The sequence below is a fragment of the Varanus komodoensis genome, unplaced genomic scaffold (assembly GCF_004798865.1).
Source record: "Varanus komodoensis strain SLA01 unplaced genomic scaffold, ASM479886v1 scaffold160, whole genome shotgun sequence".
NCBI lineage: Eukaryota > Metazoa > Chordata > Lepidosauria > Squamata > Varanidae > Varanus > Varanus komodoensis.
In genome coordinates, this window is record NW_025335469.1 from 100,122 (window position 1) to 125,199 (window position 25,078).

General features: G+C 46.9%; 1 protein-coding gene and 1 non-coding gene across 2 annotated transcripts; both read left to right on the plus strand.

The window, feature by feature from the left end:
- The first annotated feature begins 474 nt into the window (after nucleotides 1–474).
- Nucleotides 475–547, plus strand: TRNAK-CUU. The gene has a single exon. It is a non-coding gene; the product is annotated as a tRNA-Lys (tRNA).
- A 1,286-nt stretch (nucleotides 548–1,833) lies between these two features.
- On the plus strand, nucleotides 1,834–14,250 carry LOC123021439 (tripartite motif-containing protein 10-like). Its single transcript, XM_044426160.1, has 7 exons — nucleotides 1,834–1,881; nucleotides 2,348–2,812; nucleotides 4,563–4,658; nucleotides 6,961–7,191; nucleotides 7,348–7,370; nucleotides 9,169–9,281; nucleotides 13,697–14,250. The coding sequence occupies exons 1-7, from the start codon at nucleotides 1,834–1,836 to the stop codon at nucleotides 14,248–14,250; spliced, it is 1,530 nt and encodes a 509-aa protein (XP_044282095.1).
- The last annotated feature ends 10,828 nt before the right edge of the window (nucleotides 14,251–25,078 follow it).

Consider the following 25,078-nt stretch of genomic DNA (forward strand, 5'->3'; position numbering starts at 1 on the left):
TGCTTATAGATTATTTCCAACAATAGCTCCTGTATCTAACAATAGCTCTGCTCCTCCATTTAGCAGAACATTTCTGCTTTCCATTTTTATTAGTAAGTGAGAATTATTCTGAGATTTACACGTTTGACACACATGTCCCTGTTAAATTTATCCTGGTGTAACAGTTGAGAAGGTCTGCTTCTGAAAACTTCTCATAATCACTGAAGATCAGTTGATGTTTCTTCTACCCATCTGGGCAAGGCTGAGGTTAAGAAACTGAAAAAGCAATCTGCAGATTTACAGGATCACCCAGTTAAAATGTTGATGGAAACTTGAAAGAAATGAAGATGGGAGCTGAAATATTTCCTTGGTTCAGCCCATCCAGGGAAGGGAACAGAAACATGCAGTGACTGGCTCCAGACAACATGGTAACCCACATTTAAGGGTTGAATATGGGTTGAATATAGGTTGTTGCTGGACTGTGAGCCATTAGGAGCCCAGCTAGCTCTGTTGGTAGAGCATGAGACTCTTAATCTCAGGGTCATGGGTTCGAGCCCCACGTTGGGCGCAATGTTCTTTTCTCGGGGTGCTGGTTGCCTGCAGGCTGAACATGAGTCAGCAGTGTGATGGGTGGTCAAGAGGGTGAACGCCACCCTTGGCTGCATAGCCAGAAGCGTGGCTTCTAGATCAAGAGAGGTATTACTACCACTCTACACGACTCTAGTGCGCCCATACTGGAGTATTGTGCTCAGTTTTAGGCCCCTCATTACAGGAAGGATATAGCCAGGTTAGAATCAGTGCAGCGTAAGGCCACAAGGTTGGTGGCCGGTTTGCAGGGGATGGGGTATGAGGCAAGACTGAAGGAACTGGGTTTCTTCAGCCTGGAGAAGAGGAGACTCAGGGGGGATATGTTGGTGACATACAGGTATGTGAGGGAGTGTCACATGGAGATGGGTAGAGACCTGTTCTCCCCTGCAGAGGAAGGCAGGACGCACTCCAATGAAGCAAAGCTCAGGGAACCAAGGTACAAGGTGGATGCCAGGAAGCACCTCCTGACAGTTAGGACCCCGAGGGTGTGGAGTGGGCTTCCCCGGGGGGTGGTTGAGGCCCCGTCGGTGAGGGTGTTCAAGGATCGGCTGGACGTGCACATGGTGGGCATGTCGTGAGCAGAGCCAGCTGGTGCCGGAGGTCAGACTAGATGGCCCAGGAGACCCCTTCTGACTCACTCTGTTTCTATGTTTCTATTATTGAAATGTGGGTTATCTTGGCTTATGGCCACGACTTCTGTCAAGGCTGTATAATCTTTCTTTCTGAAATGGGAAGTACTGGAGGGCCTTGGAGTGGAAAGGAAATCTTCAGCCATGCTGTCAATATAACTTCCAGTTTCATCTGTTTTCTGCATGTGCTGCCACACAATTCAGTGCAGTCTGAAATCTCACAAGTCTTTATCTGGACATTGCTCCCACCGCCCAATGCACCCTTATACTTTCTAAATGTGTGTATTCAGTATAGCCTGAGTATGGAGACAACACTTCCTTACTCTGGAGTGGCCCCATCTTGCAAATAGAGTGCTAGGCACTTAGGTGCCAAAGTATGCTATTAGAGCAAATGATCGTTCCGATGTCCTCTGCAAATGACAGTGTCCCCCTGGGGAGGGGTGGGCTTGGGAAATAGCTATTTCTCAGCAGATTCATGTTAGACATAGTTAGGAAAAGAACTGAAAATAAAACAACCAAGTAGGAGCATTCTTAGAATACTGTATCCAGTTCTGGTCACCACACTTAAGAAAAGGATATTGTACACTTGGAAAAAGTACAGAAAGGGGCAACTCCAAGGGGCTGGAGCAACCTCCCTATGAGGACAGCTTGCAACACCAGGGGATTGTTTAACCAGAAAAAAAAGGTGAGTAAGGGGAGACATGATATGCAAAATTATGTGTGGTGTGGAGAAAGTGGATAGATATTTCTTCCTCTCTCCGAACACTGTAAGCCAAAGGGGTCATCCCATGAAACCACGGAGTGAATTCAGGACAGATAAAAGGAAGTCCTTCATACTGTGTGGAGTTCAGCTATGGAATTCACTGGAATGTTGTGGTGATCACTGATACGGGCAGCCTGGGAATGGAATTGGCAAAGGCATGGGTGATAAAGCTATCAATGACTGCCAGTCTGGATGGCTGGCTGCCTCCTCCCGTGTGCCTGTGTATACTCGTTGCTGGAGAACATGGACGGGAGGGTTCTGCTTGTGCGTTTCCTGTGGGCAGCTGTTTGGCCATCAGGACAACGAAGTGCCAGACTAGATGGATCCCTGGTCTGACCCCACAGGGCTCTTCTTGCACCTTCCTTCTCCTCCTGTTGTCTTGCTACAGGTTCCTCCTGTTGTGACATCTCAGGCCAAAGACAAAAAGTCTTCATCTGTTGTGTCGTCAGCCCAGCTAGCTCTGGGTGTGGAAGAGGAAGTCAAGTGCCCCATTTGCCACGAATATCTGACAAATGCAGTGTCCGTGGACTGTGGCCACAACTACTGCCAGACCTGTATCCTCAGCCACTGTAGGATGAAGGAACACTTTGGGGAGGAGGTGACGTGTCCTCTCTGTCAAGCCCCGATCCAGAGAGAGAATATTCGGCCAAACTGGCCGCTGAGAAACCTGGTAGAGAAGATCAAACACTTCCCACTCAGATTACCCAAGGAGAACCTGTGTAGGAAACATAAAGAGAAACTCAGCCTGTTTTGCACCGAGGATGGAGAATTAGTGTGCGTGGACTGTGATAAATCCTCAGAGCACAAGGCACATGTTACCCTTCTGTTGAGAGATGCTGCCCAGGAATACCGGGTAAGAATACAGTTCTTTGAGGCGGGTTAGACCGAGACTGTTTAGACTGAGTTCTTTACTGTTGACTCTGATCTTCCTAGTATGCCCCATCCTTATTTTTAGGAAAATGCGGGAGAGGAAAGGCTTTAGCGCAGTGGCAGAGGAGCTACAGAAGGTCTTAGGCTTGGCTGCCCTACCCACATTGCCGGCTAGGCCTAGAAGGCCGCCTCCCTGGAGAGCTGAGTCCCGTCTGTTGCGCTGGCAGTACTGGGTGAGGCAGGCCACTCGGTGCGCTTCTTCCCGTCCTAGGCAGGGAGACCATCCTTCAGTCTTTGTCTTCTAAAGAAAGGAACCCTGTGTGACCTGCAGGCTTTCGTTATTCCTTCTGAAAGCCAGCACTTCATCCTCCCTTGCAGCTGTGAGTTGTAAGGGAAGAGGGGAGTGGTTTCCTCCCCTGAGGAACCTCTGAGGTTCCTCAATTCTCTAGAAGCCCATGTTGCCCTAGACAAAAAATGTGTGGACAGAAACTGCCCGGCTCTGAAAAATCATGCAGATCATGAGGCTTCAACACCTGCTCCCAGATACAACTAAAGCTGCCCAATCCCTTTCTTCCAGAAGGGATTTTGAATGGGGCAAAAGGAACACCAGTAGGGCATAATGACTTAATTTAAGTTTAAGGTCCATCCGTGCCAAGGGGTTTTGCAGACTGCAGACTGGCTACCACTACAGCCCCAGGGCCAGGAGCCAGGTGGAGTCAGAGATAACAAAGGGAGCTGGCAAGGAGGAGGGGAAGGGAGCAGACAAGGCTAGACAAGGCCAGCGCAAGGCAACTCCAAGCTGAGCAGGGCAGCAAAGCCCTTTGCAGAGCCTTCCAGTGCACCCAGGTGTGCTGCATGAGCTCTGCCGGCACCTACAGGTGTGCTTCTGGCCCTGCAGGCACCTGCAGGGGGAACGGCACTGCTTAGCCCCAGGGCTTCTGACCCTGACCCTGGAGGAGCCATTCTTTGTACTTGAGAGAGTCCTGAATTCATCCCAGATTGGCCTACCTACAGGATGTGTACTAGAACAGCAAGGCAAAGAGTCCTCTGGAGCAGGAGATGGGGAGTTGTTTTGTGGCCAGGGTCAGTGGCAGACTCTACTTGGAAGAGTAGAGCCTGCTTCCCAGCTGTGCAGGACCCAGGCTGGTAGCCCGCCCGCCCTGCCAGCTAGCCAGCCTACCCTCTTTGCTAATCTGGTGAGGCCCCTGGCATAAGGAACTGTTGGCCAGCCAAGCTAGGGAGCCCTGTGGTGTGCTATTTTGAAAGAACCTTCTAAACTTCAGTGTTGAGAAGCAGCAGTCTGAACTAATCTGGTACTGTCTTTGGGCACAGGGCGGCACAAGAGTGTTAGAAAGTGTTTTTTCCCTCCTAAGTACTTTTTGCTCGTTTCAGCCCCCACGGTTCCTGTGTATGGACGGTGCTGCTTTGGTTAATCACTCAGACTTCGCTGATTGTTACAGTTCCCAGTTAAAGGTGTAGCAAAAACAATGCGAGTTGCAACTGAAATGTTTAACACGTACTCCTGTAATATCCTTCCCTGCTTTCAGCAGGAAAGACCAAGCAAATGTAAAGGGGAAAATCACAGGAGAGCTGCTCGAGTTTCCCAGCATCAGGGGAAGCCCTGTCAGTGGGTTGCTGGTGCTTCACAGTCAATCCAATGGGATTTCCTTGGGAAATGCTGACTTGCACCAGATCATTCCTGACAGTGAAAAAACCTGTTCCTGTTTCTACAGACAAAAATCCAGACCCATCTGGAACTACTGAAGGAAGAGAGGGAGAAACTTCAGGACCAGAAATTGGCTGAAGAATTGGAAAGCCTGCAATATTTGGTAGGTGCTTGTTATAATGGCTCATTTGTTGGGGTCTTGCATTGATGGGTGGACTCCTCTTATCCTCTGTTAGTGAAAGGAAACAATTTTTTAGGTTTGACATGTGTTTGTGTAGCCTAATAGTGGCTGCAGAGTGGTTCACACATTCATGTTCATTATTTCATATTGAACGATCCTTTCGGAAGAGTCAAAGAAACCCTCAGCAGGGCTGACAAGTAAAGTGCCTAGAGTGGCAGAAAACCCAAGACGAACCATAAAATCAAAACTTATTGGAACTGGAGGGGCCAATAATGCATCAGCTCCCTTGCTCAATGCACAATTGTGATCCATCACAAATACACTGTGGTGGGGAGAGCGTTTGGGGGCTGCCACAGTGAAGGCCTCCTTTCTTGTGGCCACCTGCCCACCTTACCTTGAAGGAAGGCTTCAGAGGTTAAGTGCAGTGTTTGAGAACTTTGTGGTTGGAAGAGGCGTTCCATTTCAATTTGGACGCATCTGATGGAACTCTTGCTTTCTTCTGGTTTGTCTTCCTTTCTCTGGCTTTGTACATTAGATCTGCACAGCCCTGTGGTTCATTGTTGGCTTTCTGATTGACTGATGACACAGTAAATGATGCCTGTCACTGATGGTTTCTGCCCTCGGCCAATCAGAAAACTAATGGAAAACCACAAGAGTCAAGTGACAGGGTCCACCTCTGCGTGACTTACAGTCTACCGGCCATCGCGTTGGGGCATCACTCCCCAGAGCATTTTCCCATGTCCTAATAAGGGAAACAGCTATTGGAAAATGCTCAACTCAGAATTAGGCTTGGAAGCTGCCGAGCATCCAGAGCTGGGACAGCAATGCAAGGAAGAGGATGAAGCAAAGGCTACAGCAGTTTCACCATGGTTGCCTAAAGAGAGAGAGAGAGAGAGATGGATGGTGGAAGATGAACATTGTGCAGAAACGGAGGGGAGGGGCAGGGGGGCAGCACACGGTGGCCCATACTTTGGATCACGTCTGTTTTCTAAGAACGGCTCTTCAAGTCAGGCTGTCCAGTAGGAATTGCCTCGGCATAAGACCCTGCGCGATGCAGCGCTTCAGCTGTTTGCAGGAAGAAAAGCGCCCGCTTCCCCTCCATCTGCATGGCTCCTCCACTAACCCTTTCTCCCAGATGCCAGGCGCATTGCCACATCCGCATGTTCACATCCAACACGTCTGTCTTTCCAGTAGCTTTTAAGTCTGTGCATATTTTGATGTATGCGCCTTGGAGGTAAGACCATTATATGCTTGTTATACTTTCCAGTTGGCCTTGCTCCACTAATTTTGCAAGACGATTTTAGATCCAACTGGATTAAATCAATTGAGCAGAAAATAGTCCTCTTGGGCCTTCCCCTGCGGACTCTACTAAATATGGGCTTTGAACAGGCAAGGGAAACGATCAAGCAGCGCATAGCAGACACCGAGAAACGAGGTGATCTCAATAGTGCCCCAGAATTCTATCTTAGGTAGGTCTGTAGATGCATTGCAAAGCTGCACCCTGTCTCGAACAACTGGCACGGCACACACACAGAAGGGCTTTTACCTTGGCCCGCCTGAACGGAGTTCCCTTGGCAGTTTTGGAGGGACGGTGCAAAAAGATCCCCTGGTCAGAGCGCCTTTGCCCCTGCGGTGTGGGATGGTCGGAAGCCACAGAGCACACATCCTGCTCTGGTGCACATTCTACAGGGCTATTCGCGCTGCACCCCGACCGTATGGAGCAACAATGTACGTATTTACATAGTGCTGTCTGACACCAATCCGATGTTAACATACGGTGTTGCTAAATTCTTCGTGGCCGCGACGGGTGTCCAGAGAAGGATCCGGAGGGAGTGTGGGTTCTGCCTAGTGCGATGCAAGACAAAGCTTGGAATGCCCCTTACTCCAGATGCCTGATATGAACTACAGTAGCAGTATTCATGTATTGTGTTGAAGTATCTATTAATCCAACTGGGGTTTTATGAGAGATAACTTTTAATGTATTTCCTCTTTTAAAAAAAATCTATTTATTTATTTGAATTGTGCTGGTCTTTGACTATAATAAAGTTCTGTCTGTCTGTCTGTCTGTCTGTCTATATGCTTGGCAAATTGAGATGCATCCAGTACAGGTGTCCCTGGAAGAGAGATGGTGGCTGTGGGCCATCTCTGAGCCGCTGCCGTCCTCTTTTCTGTCCCCCGAAACCTTCATGAATCGCCATGCAACGTAACTCCCGTCTAATGACCTTTGACTGAATGGCACATTCTACCTCTAGCGTTTCTTTAATTTCCATGTGTTTTCCCCTAGACAGAGTTGGAAATGGAGAAGCAGAAGATCAAATCTGCCTTTGTGGAGCTGCAGTTGATCCTTGAGGAGAAACAACACTTCTGGCTATTTCAGCTGGACAACCTGGAGAAAGAGATTGTGGGGAGGGAGAAACGAAACCTCACCAAACTCTCTGTGAAGATTTTCCAGCTCAGCAAGCTGATCTCAGAGATGGAGGGAAAGTGTCAGCTGCCAGAGAGAGAATTCCTGCAGGTGAGACCTAACCCAAAGATGCCTGCCTTCTCCCTGAAACAGAGAAGGCATGATCTTGCAAGCAGTAATTTGTTTTCCACGGACAAGCAAGGAACAAAGGAAACCCTGCTAGACAAGAACAAATCAGTATTCAGTTTCTGTCCTTCTCTCTTTCAGGACATCCAATGTGCCCTGAGCAGGTATGTGGCTCTTTCTCCATCACCCTTCTGGTTTTCCTCCTCCTCCTCCTCCTCTTCGGGTGACTGCGCTGTAATCCTATTGGGAAGCTTTTCAACGCATACTGTTTCCGCAACTCTAGGGGAGGCCCACTACTTCCTCTCTTGGCATCAAGAACATTAGAGGTGCTGCTGCTGCTCTCCCGTTTTCCTGCTCTTTCTCATCCCCTTCCTTTTTTCACCTCCCATGAACAGTTTGAGTCCTACCAAAAGCAAAGCTGGTTTCTGCAGTGTGGGGCCTTCAGGTCTTCAGGTCTGTTATAATGTTCTCCATGCTTCAGAGTGAGGCCCTCTGCCCTTCTGTTTTGACTGCAGCTGTATCTGTTACCAGAGTTCAAACTTTTCCCTTTGGGAAGAGTGGGAACATGACTGGTTCTCTCCTACTGATCTGCTTCACAAATAACACAACCCCAGAATTTTTAACCCATAGATTGTTGAATTCTGCATTGACATGATATGTGAAAGCCCATGGTTTGTTAATTGTGAACAACCCAGAAAAAGAACCAATATTTTGTTGTTGTTTATAGACTCTGGGTTATTTAGGTCATGGGTAGTTGTTATAAGAACTGTGGGTTGCTGGACAGGCTACAGAAGAATGAGCAAGAGTGAAAAAGGGGGAAAGAACCCCCAGCCACTCTGTATACTAGCACTACAATTCCACAAAATCATTTGGGATACAGAGAGGGAATGGGAGCGGGCAGAAGAGGAGAGCAAAAGCCAACCCAGGGATTGTTCATCTGGGTACAGTAACAAACCATGGGTCCAGTAAGCCATGAATTAGTGTTATGTGTGAACCAGGTCACTGACAGAGGACGTTAGTCCCTCCAGCTAAATGTTCTGTACTCCAGCTGAATGCAGCTCTCCAAGTTTTTATGTGGGAGACATTTCCAGATTCTGAGACATGTGATCCTTCTAACTGAAGATACCACGGACTGCACATGTAAACCTCTGAATATATGCAGTAAGACTGAACAATGGATCCCTGCTTTGCATCTGCACCAACGTTTCCCACATATCTCATCTTTGCCCCTCCTAAACCCACAAAGAGCAGCAAAGAAATGACTGTGAGACTTGGGAATTCACATTTCTATCTCCTTAGTGGAAGCTCTGGAGAGCTGCTTCCAGTCAGTGTTGGTATCACTGGGCTAGATGGATCAATGGTCTGTCTTTGTAGGGCAGCTATGAAACAGCTTCCTACATTCCTAACCTTTCCCCAGAATCCTTAAATCTAGTTTATTTCTTTATAAGGGGCAGAAGTCATCTATAGGAAGCATGAAGAGCCTGTTTGGCTCAGTGGATGGATGCTGGATTAGGTCTGAGAAGATCCAGCTAAGCAGGGTCAGCCCTGGTTAGAATCTGGATGGGAGACTTAAGTCCTGCATTGAGCAGGGCATTGGACTGATGGTCTTCTAGGCCCTTCCAAGTTTGATTCTGTGTGCCCACTTGTCACTGAGTCCCTGTGGAGGGAATGTATTCTTTGAACAAATTCCCAGCTTCAGTTGGTCGAAAATCTTTTCTTATATAGAAATCGACCATTGCATGATTAAATCTGGCATTCTTGAAGTCACACAAAAAGGAAAGATAACTGGTGACACAGATTGGAGTAGCAGCTGTTTCCCTGAAGCTGTTTCCAGCTTTAACATGGCTGGCTGGAGCAGCTACCCAGAAGTCAGTCTTCAGTGAGAGTCAAGCTTGCCATGTAAGGCTACAACTGCTCAGAAGGACAATGCTGCAATACTGTTCTTTACATATTTCCTTCCAGGTGTAAGAATTTGGAAAAGAAAGTGGTGGACCTTTCACCCAAGCTGGAAAATAGACTCAGAATTTGCTCGCAGCAATGCTCTGCTTTAGAAAAGGCGATGGAAGAGTGTCAAGGTACTGGGGGCAGCTTAAGAAAGGGGGTGGGAATAGATCTTGGAGCAGTGGGGCAGCCTGGGCTGCATCTCGGGACTAAGGTTCGGGGCCCTGCAGCCCCCCTCCCTCTGGCTATGCAGAGATTGGCAGGTGATGTGGGCAAAGGCACCTGGGCTAATTCTGTTTCTGAAAGCTGATACAGTCAGAGGACAGCTGGCCAGGTCTGTTGTGCATATTTTTAATGTTAGCTTTAGAAAGAAATGATCCTTCACTGCAACGTAATATTACTTCTTTCCAAATAAGCGCATTCAGCATCAGAGTTAGGGTTACGGCTAGACAGAAGCAAACTCCATGTCATTCCTGTGATGATAGTTCTTTGATTTACATGAAGTTAAAATGTGAAACTGCACGTGTTCAGAAATGCTTGTATATTAAAGAATCAGGACTGGCAACGGTTGTTATTTGCTCTAACGTATTGTGAATGTAGAAGCAATTGTAAATCATGGAATGGAGTGGGGGACGAGAAATATTAGTTGTGCTTCATATATAATTAACTAAAGAGTTCCCTGACCGCCACACTGTAAGACCACAATCATATGGAAATGCCCACAAGCCCCAGACTTGGAGGCTCACACCAATCTAATGCCGAGCAGGAGATGCTGGAGTGATCTTGGCTGCTCTGTTCCTCCCGCTCTGGATTTCCCCCCCTTTTCTTTGCTTAAATAGCCATTTTGCCTCGCTAGCATTTCAGAGGGGGAAAGAATGAGGCTGGAGCAGTTTCAGGATATTGCATCTCCTGGCCGCCCTGGTCTCCTTCCCTTCCCACTCCCGCAGTTGCCAGCTCCAGTGTTGGAGTGCTGTCCGAGACCTCTGCGCCACATTGAGGATAGTTCCCTTCTTGAAAGACCGAAATTGCCAGGCTGCATCCTTCTCTGTAAGTGCTCCAGTTGCAGACTGGTTGCAGGGAAAGGGAGATCTCGCAAGATCTCCTGAGATAACTGGTGAGACATGGCCTCTTTGCATTCGGTTCCCTTTTGCTGGGTCTCTTAAGGAGGAATCTACTGTGCTTGTCCATAAAAGCTCCTGTGGGGTGGGAGGGGGGAAGAGGCAGAAGCAGCTTCTCCCCCTTCTGCACAGCATCCTGTCTATTTCTGAGGAAGGAGGGGGGCAGCTGCCCTGCTCATCAAAGCACCCCGCCCCCCCAAAAGGGAATGGATCTCTTACTCTCATGAGAGGGTATCTCCTTTCTCCACCCCCAGTAAGAACTGTAAAAATGCACACACAGCAAGAAGATCCCATTGCTTATAATATATCGGAGGGAAGGTGTTTGGAAGTTCATATAAATGCTGCCATGCGTTACATGATTATAAGGGCTGTCAAGGGCAGGGCATTTATGCATTCTTAGGGTCCCCATAAGTTGGAGATGATTTGATGGCACATATCAACAGCAAGTGCATCCAATCTCTCCAGCCCTCATTCCAAAGGTTCTGACTGAGGAAAAGTCCTGGGTGTGCAGTAGCCCCATAAATTCCCTCCTTACTCAAGAAGAAAAACCGAGCTTTTCTACATGGAGCATTTATTGGGCACTTGGCGTTCCTTACTCATGATGGTTTACGGGCAGTTTGCCCTGTGAACCTGCATTTTCCCTTGGTTTTGGAACACCAAATCCCAAGAGTATTTTTAGGACAGGAGAAATGTGCCATTTGATTCTGAAAGCAAAAAAGTGTTATATATTTCTGTTATGGAAAAGATTTTCTGTTATACATTTGTGCTGTTTTGCTACACCACCAATACCAGCTAGAAGTGCTTCTTCACACCGTGTAGAGCTGGACTGTGGAATTCTTTGGCACAGGAAATGGCGATGGCTGTCGGTCTGGAGAGATTCATGAGGGAGGCGGCTATCAGTGGCCGCTAGCCTTGCTGGCTATGGGCTACCTCCTACACCAGAGGCTGCACACACCTGCACACACCTGTTGCGGAGGAGCTTGGGCAGACAGAGGCCTTGCACCCCTCCTGCTTGAGGGATCCCGTGGGCAGCTGGTTTGCCACCACATGTACAGAGTGCTGGACTAGACGGACCCTTGGCTGGATCCAGCAGGGCTTTTGTTACATAGCTGAAAAACAGGAAAGAAAATACTGTTCATTTGCTGCTCAGGTGTCAGATTTGAAATAGAAGAACCGCAAAAGTAACAGCTAATTAACAGTCCCATGCAGAAGATTCCCCAAGATGAAAGTCAGGAGTTATCTGTACAGGAAAATGCTGAGGTAGTTCGGTTCTTTCATGTATGATGGTTTAAGTAATTTTGTCTCCTTTTTGTCTATTTAACAGAGTCTCTTCGTCAAACTCTGGAAGCAGGTACTATTCTGGGACTGAAACAGAAATGGAATTGTGATAGGAGGTGGAGCTCGAATTTAAGGGGAGCCTTTAATTCTGTCCAGAAGAACCCACCCAGGGAATGGGGTGGGGAAAAAATCTAATACATACATACATACATACATAGGGCTTAAAAGAGACCCTGTCCTAATCTTGGGAGAATCCCCGCACCCCACATATGCACACAGAGGGGTGAATTTATTCAACCATTTAAGTACGGCATTGAAATCTTAATTTCAATTAAGAAAGGGATTCTTCACTGTTGCTGTGAGATATATTTCCAAATGTATTGCTAGCAAACAGAGCTGAGTCTCATGGGTTGGAATGGCCCTTAGTTTGACGGAGCAAAGCCTTCAGCTGCATGCATCAGACACCTTGTACCCCCGTGACCGTGTGAGGCCGTGCCCACCAGCACCCTTAGGTGCAGCCCCTGCCACAGTGCACCCCGTCCCCAAGGGAAGGGGCTGGCCACTCCATTTCCCCCTGACTGAGGGTTGCCCCACAGCCATGGGGAGGAGCCAGGCATATCATGCTGTCTCTTGGTCCACTAATCCCCTTTGGCTTCAAACTGTATGGACCACAAATCTATGTGGGAGTAAGGAGAGTCCGCCCCTAGTGGCCAGAGGTGTTAATTACTGTAGGCGTCAAGCTCATGGATATATTAAAATTAATGTGTTATTAAAAAAAAAACAAAAAAACCTTGAGGCTCACCTTTGGTATGCAAACCATTAGTAAGGTATCCTTAGTATGCAAGCCATGTCCTAGGGTCTGAAGTTCAGTGTCTTGGCTTTTCATTAATAGATGAAAAGAATTTTAAACCACAAAACTCAGCTGCATGGATACACAAAAGGCCACATATAAGAGCTCTCCTCCTGGTGCTGAAATGGCATTGAGGTTGGCACCATGTGAGCCTTCCTGGGCTCAGGGCTCTGCTGGGCAAGTGTGGGGAGCTGCTTTTGGTTTGGTGTGGTTGTACTGATGATTTGATTTACATTTGTCACACTTTCCTTCCCATAACAGATTATCTGGTGAAACCTCTTAATGAAGGTAACTCTCTGAAAGAAACTGATGTGGGGAACTTGATGGAACACCATATCTCAGCAGCAGCTTTTCATTTAGTGAGATGGGGCATGAACCTGCGCATATTTAGACAGAAAAGGGCTCCCTCAAGTCCCGGCATGCTGGGAACTGTCAGGGTTGCACCGTTAATCAGAGGAGCTTAAGCCAATGCCTGAACCTTTCCTGGACCATGCAGGTGATTTCTGCCTTACAAGTATATGAGGCAGAAACCGGGCAATTTATGCTCGGTGGGGTGGAGGAAAGATTCAGCAAATCAGATAGCACGGCCCTTTGCTCATCAAGGTGTGAGCCAATATGGAAGCCACTCTTTGCTTTGCACAGACATGCAGACACAGGTGACATGAGGATAATTCTGACCTTCTCTGTAGGGCTGATGAAAAAATAGTGCCATTATACACACGTTGTGTTTGAAGAACTGAAGTGCTTCATCAGTACTTCGCCTGAGCAGTCTTGGGGGTGGCCACGTCTCCTGGTGTGGAGTTAGACCCTGCACCTGTAGTCCCATCCTGTGCATTTCTGGGGTGCAACATTCTGGGGTGCCTCCTGGTTTAGGAATGTGGGAGCTTCACAGTATCCAAATGGCTGGCCTTCCTCAGGGAGGGCCTCATCTCTGGTTGTGCCTCTGCTTGAGGAAGGAAGGGGCTTTGGAGCCAAGCCTGACTCAGGCATAGTCCTTTCCTCCTCAGCTTCAGTTCCCCTCAAAACTCGCTCCTGCAGAGCAACTGAAAGCCCTTCCATTGGTATCAGTGGACATTCAGGGCTATGAAGCATAGCTCCATGGCCCTGAGAAACAAACTCAGGTCTAGCAATGTGCTTGCTGGCTATTTTGCTCTTTTTCTGCCCCGGGCCTCCTGCCTAGGCTCGGGTGAAGCCTGGAGGAAGGAGGACATTGTGTGAGTGTCACTCCAGCAGTCCACGCTCCTCCTCCCCTGGAGCCCCTTCACCCTCCAGCTGCCTCTTTTCTCCTCTCTCCATCCTGCAGTGAGTGTGAACCCAGAGCCGGATGTGGCTTATCCCTGGTGCATCCTGTCTAGTCGTCTGGAGAGTGTGACCAGGGTATGGAAGATCCGGGATCTGCCCAGAAACCCAGAGAGATGTGACTGCACTCCTTTTGTGCTGGGCAGCAAGGCATTCACTTCTGGGAGACACTGGTGGGAAGTGAACACAGGGGCATGGGGGACGTTGGACTGGGCAGTGGGGGTAGCCAGAGACTCTTTGAGGAAGAAGCCCTACGTGCGCCTGAATCCTAAAGAAGGGGTCTGGGCTGTGGGGAGCATATTCAATGCCTCAGCCTCAGTGTGCCAACTTTCGGCTTTAACATTCCCTAAGCCGAGCCCTTTGCGTGTGAAGAAACAGCCCAGGGAGATCCGCGTGTGTCTTGATTATGAAGCTGGCCTGGTGGAATTTTTCAGTGCAGATAATAATGAACTGATTTTCATGTTCCACGTAGAATCCTTCTCTGGAGAGAAAATCCGACCCTTTTTCTGGAACAGGAAGTCAAGCAGCACAGGAATAGGACAGGAAGTCAAAATGTAGTGCTGAATCTTGAGGACACTGCTCAGCAGCTTTTCTGCCACACTGAAGTGGGGCACTACTCCAAAACCTTCTCTGGCTGGGCAAGAGCCCAGACCAAGGACTTACAGTCCTGGGGTGCCAGCCTATGCAAGTTGAAGCAGAAAATGTTCCACAACTCCTACAATCGCAGTCCCTTTTCTGCTTAATCATGCGTAGGGTTGGGCTCCTATGGCTTTCAAGAAGGACTTCTAGATCCTGATTTTGGTTGTTAGAATCTTCCACCTGCAAGCATGCAAATAAATGCAGGCAATGGAGAGGTGTGCCTTCTGGCATTGTAGCCTGAAATAATTGTTCCCTCTACACTCCAAAAATAAAAAGAGCCATCACGGTGAATATCTTGGAGTATTGCTCCTATGCCATTAAGAACATCATCAAATTAAAATGGAGCCGGCTCATGCATTGCCAGCCCTGCATCTCCATCTGCTGATCTTTAGCTTGCCATGTGGCTTTTGGAGGAACAGGAGCCTTGGAAGAAAAATTAATCTTGTTTCTTTTATACTTCTTGTGGTAGAAAAAATATGTCAAACCATTGCAACTGAAGGAAGCTTATAAACCTGCCTTCTCTGAGACTTTATGCTGTTTCGCTTTTATTCTCAGCATTATTTCCTTGCATATGAAGCAGGGGTGGTGATAGATATGGAAAACATTCCACATTAAGTTCAAAAAAGAGGCTTCATGAAAATAGAATCATAGAATAGTAGAGTTAGAAGGGACCATGAGGACCCTTGAGTCCAACCCCTGCTGTTGCAGGACACCACGTCACACCATCCCACTATCCCATGAATAGTGTTAGTGTTTCAGTTGAACAGGCAAGCTATTAATGATTCAACATTTTCAAAATAGTGCAGGTTTTATGGATCTGATCATCAAAGAGATGCCTGTTCGACGAAGCTTGCATTTCAAAAACAGAAGCAAGCTTTCATTTTCAAACAAGAAGCAAGCTTTCATTTTCAAACAAGTAGTCATGATAGATGGCAGATATTCTAAAATTCCCTTCATTTCACATCTGTGGCAAACTCGGGGAGTGAAGACCTGCCCTTTATACTCCAAACCAAATTTACATTTCTGAACTTTATTTTGTTCCACCTGTGTGACAATACTACCCAAGACCATCGTTTTTATTTTTTGTCTGATACAAAACCTACAAAGTTTCCCCCTTTCACTTTGAGAACATTAAGAATATGCAAAATTTATAACTGAAAATGCACTTGTTTACCCTAACCAAATGTTCTTCCTAGCTGTATTAAAATAAAGATTATTTATTTTAAAATTGGGTTTAGATTAATTTAAATCTTAAATAATATACCACAAATGCATTCTGGTTTTAAGTAGTCCAGATTCTGTTTCATGTTGTTGCTTTTTTTACTTTGTTTTAGTTACTTTGTATGTGAACGGGCTAATGCCCAAGCAAGAATAAAGGCATACAATATATTTTTAAAAATCACTGTAACCTTTTTACTTCCAAGAATTTACCTTCCACAATTGTGCCAGGAGACCCAGTGTGGTGTAGTGGTTAAGAGGGTGGGAATGGGACTCAGGCGATCCAGGTTCTAGTCCCCTCTCAGCCATGGAGCCAACAGGGTGACTTTGGGTCAGTCACAGACTCTCAGCCCAACCTACCTCACAGGGTTGTTGTTGGGGGATAAGATGGAGGAGGAGAATGATGTAAGCTGCCTTGAGCCCTTTGTAGGAAAAAGGCAGAATATAAATCGAAAAATACATAAAATAAAAAGTTTCCTCCTTGACCTTTTTGTCCTGGCATAACAGTGACATTGGTGCTGCTGGCTCAGTGCGGGTAGTTTCAGTGATATGAAAAGGAAGCTTGGTCAGAGTGAAATCCTCAGTGAAATCCTCCTGGTAGTGTCCCGCTCTGCAAAGTAACTGGTGTGGAAGTCAGTGGAGAGCTCATGTTCCACGCTCGTCAGCCACAGTGGAAGCTAAACTTCTTGTGTAGAAATGGTGCACACCTGTAGGCCTAATCCGGCCCACTAAATGCCACAATCTGACCTGCAGAGCCATCAAGCCCCACCTGGGGAGGACGTGTCCACTGGCATCTCCAGTGTAATTCCCCTGCCCATTGGCTTGATAAGTAAAGACTTTCTCAGAAGTAAGTATGCTAATTGATAGGATAACATGGCGGAAGGAGCAGGACTATCCGAGGTGGTTCCGCCGCAGTCTTCCACACCATGCCAGTCTTGCTCCTCCTCCTCTGAAAAGAAACCAACACTGTGCAAAGCTTCTGCTAGGGGTAATGGCTGCCCCGCAACATTGTGTTGTGTCTCCCCAGTTGTTAGTTTTAATAGGGGAAGCCCTCTGCACTGAGACACACTTTCTCTCCTTGCAGCCATTGGATTGTGCTGGTGGGGTGAAATGGTGACTTGTTTTCTCAAAACCACAGGATGACTGCTTCCTTCATTGCACAGCTAACCACAATGTATGTGTTTAGGAGCAATTGTTGAGATGAGTACTCAACACAGCTATGGTGTACTTTGCCTTACTGAAATGGAAAACAAAGAGGAACTAGGCATGGTGTGGAGAAAGTGAATACAGAGTCATTTTTCTTCTACCCTCATTACAACCCAGTAGGGTCATCCTACGTAGATGATTGGCAGGAGATGCAGGACACATAAAAGTACTTCACACAGCACTGTATGCTATCCTGAGTCTCAGAGGTAGCAAACCTACGTACTCATCAGGAGAAAATGAAAAGAAGGTGGAAACAATATATGGAAGAACTATACAGTAGAGATTAAAAGATGACAGACTCCTTCAAGAGGAACCCTATCGGGAAGGGCCTGCAATATTAGAAAGTGAAGTGAAAGCTGCTTTGAAAGCACTTGGGAGGAATAAAGCATCTGGAGTAGGCAGGGTGCCAACAGAACTATTCCAGGCTGCAGGGCGTGAATTAGTCCAAATCCTAAAAGAATATGCTAACGAATATGGAAAACAAAACAATTGTCCGCAGCCTGGAAATGCTCCATATATATTCCAGTCCCCAAGAAAGGAGTGCAACAGACTGCAGCGACCGAAGACCATTGCTCTCATTTCCCACACAAGCACAGTGATGCTCAGGGTGTTGCAACAAGATTGTTGTCCTGTATGGAGCAAGAAATGCCTGACATTTAAGCTGGATTCCAAAAAGGAGGCGCCGCTCAAGATCATATTGCAAATCGACATTGGCTGCTACAGCACACTGAAGAATTTCAGGAGATGATCAGTCTAAGCTTTATAGACTGCAGCAAAGCCTTTGACTGTTTGGATCATGGCGGGCTATGGACAGTTCTGAAAGACATGGGGGTACCCTAGCACTTGACTGGCCTGGTGCCTGCATTATGGATGAGAAGCTACTATTATGACAGAATATGGAGAAACAGGATGGCTTCCTCTAGGCAAAGACATCAGACATGGCTCTATTTAGCTATCTGCTCAACCTGTATGCAGAACATATCATAGAGAAAGCTGGATTAGGATCAGAAGATGGAGTGAAATCTCACCGAAGACACACTGATAATTTAAGATATGCAGATGATACTATACTACTAGCAGAAAGCGACGATGCATTGAAATGACTCTTGATTAAAGTGGAAGAAGAAAATGCAAATGCAGGATTGCAAAAATTATGACTCTCCCAGATTTCATCACCTATGTTATGCCTGCCCATCTATCAAGTTATTAGATAAACAGCTGCCATTTTTATAAGCAGGTTTTTGTAAGTCTTTTTTCAGTGACTCACCTTAAGTAAAGGGGCAGTCCTGTGCCACTGTATTATATTAGCCCTATGTCAATGTGAGGGCTTGCTTCTCACTCTCAGTCCTGTTGGTCCTGTTGATCCTTGTGCAACCCGGTTGCCTCCCCAGTATCTGCCAATGAGGCCACTACTGGCCCACCCTGGCTAATGGCAGGGCTGGCACAGGCTCCTCAGCCAGCCTGTTCATGAGCTGACTAGTAGAGAAGCTCAGGAGGCACAGAAACATTAGCAGAATGTGTGCAACTCCTGTAATGTGTTTGATCGAGCCTTTATTTTGTTTATGTATTTTTTTTGTATTGTTTGTGAGCTGCCCCGAGGCTTTGTTGCGATGGGGGCGGCATAGAAATGTTTTAAATAAATGAAATAAAATAAAATAAAATAAAATAAAATATTTTCTCCTGGAACAGACACAGGAAGGGAAGAGCTGCAGGTCAGTAAAACTTGATGGCCCTGATCTTGAAGTCTCCTTCCACTGAGAGGAATTCTGCAGACTCCAGCCCCAGCTGGTTGGGGAATGTGAGTGACTTCTCCCCCTTGTCACACCGATCAGCAATTCAGAGGTTTGGAAATCAGTTTCTTGCCAGGGCAAATAGGTTTATTTACAATTGAATGCATGGATCCATGGGTGCCTAAGAAGGAACACCCCATGTTAATTTCCCCAGGGTTATATAGAATACACAAAAGGGGAGTGAATACAATACTCAGGAAGGTGATTGGATACTTTGATATGGATCAGAAAGTGACTGGATACACATCACAGCAACATAAAGAAAAGTTACATTTCATTCTAATTAGATGCTTTTGACAGGCCTTCTAAACTAAAGTTACCTTGAACAGGCTGGCCAAGTTAGGTAAACAAAAAGGTTACATGTGTGAATTCACAGGGTTAGGGAGGCACTTTAGCAAGCCTATAAAACACAGAGATTGCACTTGGACAGTTACCCACCGATGGAGTGGGGTCATTTGGCCTTCATCACCAGCACTGAGGCATCTTTTGATGTGTTTATGGCAAGGCAGTGAGGTGGGATGGTAAGAACTGTTTTTTTGAGTACACCCTGTATCCACACCCTCACCCATCGGGCATTGAAGAGAATGGTTATCTGAGAAGGAAAGCTCAAGGGTTACCCCACGGCAGTTTCCAGACGAAAACTCAGACACCTCCACAGTTTGGAGATCTAGCAAACAGCCAGCCTAAAGTTGTGGAGCAGGAGTGTTGAATGCCAAGACTGTGGGCACAGACTGGCCCTGCAGGCTCCCCAAATGGCCACGCTCCTTTGCTCCGCTGGGTGCTTTCCCTAATTTATTTATTTTTCCTCTCTCCCTGCAGCTTAGTTACCAGTAGCAAAAGCTTTAAGCTAAAATATGCTGGTGGTTTTGGCCACACCCCAATTGCCCTAGCTCCACCCACAGCAGGATGAGTTATTCCACCTGTCTGCTTCTCTACAGGGGCATACAGCTCTTGGGCTGAAAGAAGTTCAGGCAGCCCTGCTTTGATTCCTCCTCCTCCTGTTCTCAAAGACAGACGTGCATTGTCAAGGCAGAAGTTTTTGTGAGTATATCCACACCCACTGCTGCAACTTGACCACTATGCAAACAAGACCAGGCCCTGGGACCTTATGGGTTTCCTTCCCATCCCCCCTTATGCGTGTGCACAAACATAACATCCAGGATCGAGCCCTAAGGTCCCCAGGACCTACACTGGCTTCACACTTGCCTACAGGGCCTCTGCTAATAAAGAGACTGAAGCTTGGGCAACACTCCTGGTGACCCACAAACGCCCAGAAAGAGGAAAGGGTACCAGATAGAAAGGGGGTAAGAACAGCTCTTCCGTCCGTCTTTATTTCCCTGCTCCATCTATGGCAGTGTTTGCATGGGAAGCGGACACTGTGGCCAACGTTTGATTTCTCGTATGTGTTGCCCAGTTCTCTGAGTAGGGAGAGATGTGAGGGGCACAGTATCCAGGTTTAGTTCCCTTTGGAATAAGTCACTGGAAGCTTCTGGGCCCTTCCCGTTTGATCACAGAAACAAGTTTCTTGTGAAATGGCCACACCTTCAAAACACAGAGTTCTGCCTGACAGTCTGCTGGAAAAAAAACGGTTTATGCTTTTCACATACTGATGCCCAGAGCTGGATTAAGACAAGCCTTTGCAGGGGCAGAATAGCCTGAAATCCCCAAACCTAGGCCAGAAATCCCCAAACCTTTTGGGCTGCCAGACATATTTGGAATTCTGTGTCTGCCGGGGGACTCACAAAATGGCTGCCATGACAGGAGAGGATATTGCCCATGAGCAAAACACTCACTTCCAGAAAGCAAACTGGCAGGATGAAAGGCTACTTGCCCAAGCACCTAAGGAGAAGGCAGAGATGGAGGCTTGGCCTTCAAAACACAAAACCGCTCTTTTGGATTCAGGTGCCAGGGGCAGTGCTGCACTGTTCAGTATGCCAGTTTCCCACTTAGATAGGCGTGTGATTTTGAAAAAATCTTAAACTGAAATCAAGAGTGGCTGGAAGCCTGGAGGGTCCTAGTAGAGGATCCAAAGCATCGCTGGTGTCTCATGCTGGAGATCCTGGCTCTCACCATCATGAAAGTCTCCAGTTGATCGCCTCCTGACAAAGCCAGGCAAGGTAACAAGTCTGAAATGTTGACTTGCTACACCTCAGGAAGCCAAACCAGAAGGATCCACACAGAGAGAGTCAAGCATCCCTGGCTTCTAGGAGACCCCAAGAAGCTATCCATACAACCACCCATACAACTCCAGTGCTACTCTGCGGGTTCTCTCAACAACCAACTCTCCATACTCACCCGGGCCTCTTCTCCTTGCCTGAAAGGGAAGGCCAGCTTGTGCACCATCTCACCCAGCTCTCCATCTGCCATGGAATTCATCTCAATGACTTTGGTGTTAAAACCGGCATGACATACACATTGAAATCTGAGTAAAAGGATCAGATTTGAGGCATCCTGGCCTACTTTGATTTTAAAGCTGCACTGAATACAGAGCAAGATTAGGTTCAAGGCTCCATTTGATAGGAACAACTTGATGGTTTCTCCATCTGGGTTGCCTTTCAGATATGTGGACTACAGTTCCCAACATTCCTGACCATTGGCCATGCTAGCTGCACCTGGTGGGGGGGGGAGGCGGGGGAGCCGAAGTCCAAAACCTTTGGAGGGCACCAGGCTGAGGGAATGCTGCACTTGAGTCTCAACAGAACCATCCCCGATCTTAGTTCTTTCATTTCTGGTCTCCCCCTTTTCCACCCATTTGCCCGTGTCCCCCCACTCCACCGCATAACTCACATTAGTACATACATCCTGCATCTGATCTCACTTTCCCCTTCACTTTGGTGGAATCACCAGCTTTGATCTTCAAACGGGAGAAGACCACTGGCTAAAGGAAGAGCACGCAAAAGCACTTTAGGGGGAGTGGCAGAGAATTCTGTCATGAGTGGACCTGGCTGGAGCCAGGGGTCAGACTAGATGGCCTGGGAGGCCCCTTCTGACTTGTTCTGCTTCCATGTTTCTAATTCTCACCAGCAGCTCCACAGGTGAGGTTCATGCAGCTCTATCTTTTGTTGTTGTTGTTAGTCGCGAAGTCGTGTCCGACCCATCACAACCCCATGGACAAAATTCCTCCAGTCCTTCCTGTCCTCCACCATCCCCTGGAGTCCACTTAAGCTCACGCGGACTGCCCCAGTGACTCCATCCAGCCCCCTCATCCTCTGCCGTCCCCTCCTTCTTTTGCCTTCAATTGTTCCCAGCATTAGGCTCTTCTCCAGGGCATCCTTCCTTCTCATTAGGTGGCCAAAGTATTTGAGTTTCAGTTTCTATCTTTATCAGTTAAAAAACACAGCAGTTATGGAGACTTATAATGTCAGTGTTTTAATCTAGTCAACTGGCAATACTCATGTAGATAAAATTCATGGTGCAAGGCACAGAGGCAGTGGAGGCTGTCAGCCACACTTGACTGTGCATTGCATACATGAGGCCTCCAGACTCAGCGGCTGACATGCATCTGATGCAGGACGCAGTGGATTGCACCTGAAATCAGTGTGCTACCTCCTACCCCTGAGAACTGAGGTTTGCAAATATTTTCATCTTTTGACAGAATCCCCGCAGTGCAGAGACAATGCTATGTTTGCTTGTAAATGTGCATGGAATTGGAGGAGATTGCATCACTTAAAGGCATCTCCTCCATTGTTATCTTTTATTACTGCTTGTGGAAGAATTACTGGTGATGATCCATGTGGTCATTGCAGAGTGTGTGGTTTGTATTAAACTGAAGCAATTCAGTATTCAACCCTATGCAAGTTTAGGCAGAAAAAAGTCCTACAACTGCCAGCACGGCCCAGCCAGCCAAGCTGTTTGGGCCATGCTGGGAGTTGTGGAAATTTTTCCCTGTCTGAACATATATAGAACTGTGCACTTAGAAACCCTTCTCATAATAAGTATTTCTGCATTAAGGAGTTTGTCAGTTACAATACCAAAAAGCAGATGTCTTCTGCTGTCAAATGTTCTTGCAGTTTGACCATCAGAATCCTTATAATTAGGATCTGGGAAGATAAAAGCTGCATGTACTCTAAAAGATTCCAGGCTCCCATGATGAAAGGATCTAAAGCTCAGGATGAACCAAGGAGATGGGATGAGACCCCATCACCAACTGGGAAGGAGAAAAACCTTCTGGATTTAAAAGTTAAGAACAGTGGACCCTCATGGACTTAAGGAGGAGTGTAATTGGATGCCAGTTTTTAACAACTCCTGTTTTTGTGATGTCTTGTTTTGTGCATATAACTTGCCATTGTTTTATTTCCATTCCATTTTGGTTAGCCTTGAACAAGAACTGTACATACATATGAGAAATGAAGAACTGTATTAATTGTGGACAGAAGTTCTTTACATCTTATAGCAGGATGGATATTTAAAGTGTTGCTTCTGTTTTTAGGACCTTAAGAGCAACTTAGGAGCAGCTCCTTGGGGAGATCCCTTCCAGACTGATTAGATAACACAACCGTATTTTGTTTGTTCTGTATATACCAGTCTAGCCCATAACATTAAATTGTTACACAAAGTATCTGAGGCCTTCTGGGGAATCAGTCAGTTCTGGGATTCTTGGCTCTGAAAATTTGTGCGAGTGGCGTTGTACCTGTGGGCTGTCCTGAGCCAATGACTAACAACAGCCTTGACCAGCACTTGCAGATGGCCTGGGACAGAATCTCGGCTTTCAATTCGTGAGGAGGAAATAAAAATTCGGGTCTGTGGGAAAGATCAAACGTTTGAACCTCTGCTGCTTTATTGTCCGGAGCCCCAGTACCTGCTGTCACTAATGATAATATATTACTGGGTAGAGGCAAACTCAGCTACAAAATCACAGGCCATGTGCAGACACTTTTATAACCTGAGAGTCACATATACCAATACAGAGTGTTAAATTTCCAGATAATGTTGGTGCAATAGCATCCTGATGTCTTTAGGCGTGACATAATGTTCTAAACTATCAGAAATACTGGCAGCAATAGGATGGAAACCATTACTGGCTGCTGTTTTGATAGGTCAGTCTAGCAAATTCTTGACAGTTCGGGTCAGCCGAGTCTGTCTGCTTAAACATGCCAGTGTGTCCAATGGAGGAGCCCTTCGGGAAGTCTGGTTTGACAAACACGCTCAGCAGGGGCTTGCCTCTGTTTAGGTGGACCCATTCAGAAACAAATGGACAGCATTATTTCAGTTTTTCTACAGCTGATAAGAACACAGGTATTTCCTATTAGTGAGGCTTCTCAGTCCAGCTAAGAATGCCATCTTCTTAAGGCAACAGCAACGCTAAGCAGTGACCTGGCTTGGAAAGCTGATGCTTCGTGAGAAAGAAGTGCAGGTTTGATTTTATAACACAAAGGCACATAAAGCAATGTTTTTCTACCAGGATTTATCTGAAATTTCCCAACAATCACCCCTTTCTCACTAGCGCCACTATGTGACAGAAACAAGTGAGTCAGTTCAGATAAATCCTGTTCCAATCTTCCTCTTTCCCAGAAAGCAGCTTCCATCTCAAGACTAAACTGGGGTGAGGAGAAAGTTATTGCCTGCAATGGAGAGTGTGTGTTTGCTGGGAGTTCAAAGGGTAGGGAAAATTGGAAACAATTGGAAAAGTAGCAAAGAAAGAGAAAGAAAAGAGGAAAAAGAAAATCCAAAAGCACAGGATATGTAACCCCAATGCAACTAGCCCTCTTAGGAAACCCCTTGGTCCTTTTGCCCCCCCCCCCCCCCCCGCTTTGGCTGCAAGGAACTCAGTGCCAGCCAGTCAGCTCTCATCCTCACCTGCTCCCTCACTTCTCTGTAGTAATGCCACCCGATCTACTCTGAGGCCTGGTTTTCTGACTCCCTAGGCCTCTTCTGACCCATAGTAGCCTAGGAATTTAATTCTCATCTGGGCTGGGCTATCCTGTCTGAGGCCACCATCCCTTCTGGTCAGCAAACTGGGTTAGCCTGCTTTGCAAGATGGGAGCAGTGCGATATGAGGCAATGGCCTAATGTCCAGGTCAGTTATTTGGCTTGCCTTTGAGGCAATTCTTTGAGATTTTGTTGTCTATGGAAAGTTGTCCATAGGGTCGCGATGGGTCGGACACGACTTCACGACTAACAACAGCATGCTTCACTCAGTTTCTGCTGTCGGCTTAGCTGCAGAACGTCCTATCACGGTTTGCCTGGTTTGAGTTGTTTCCTCATGGATGCTGCAAGGAGCAAGGCAGGACACAGAAATGGATTCCATCGCAGTCATTGCAGGTCCTGGGGCCAGGGCACAGGTCAAGGACATGGAGGGCTTTTATCCCAGGGTTGGAGGGAAAGAGTCTTTTCTCTGGGGTGTCTGTGTGCCTATTTGGTCACTCTGCTGTAACAGGTGACACAGTTCATCTGGTGTCTGGAAAAGTACAGCTCAAAAACAGGTGAATTGAAGAAAAAGGCTTTTACATTGCTTCACTGAAGTTGGTTGTAGGCAGGAGCAGAAAGATCCATGTTAGTATGGAGAGAAGGCTGGGAAAGAAGGTGGAAAGTCT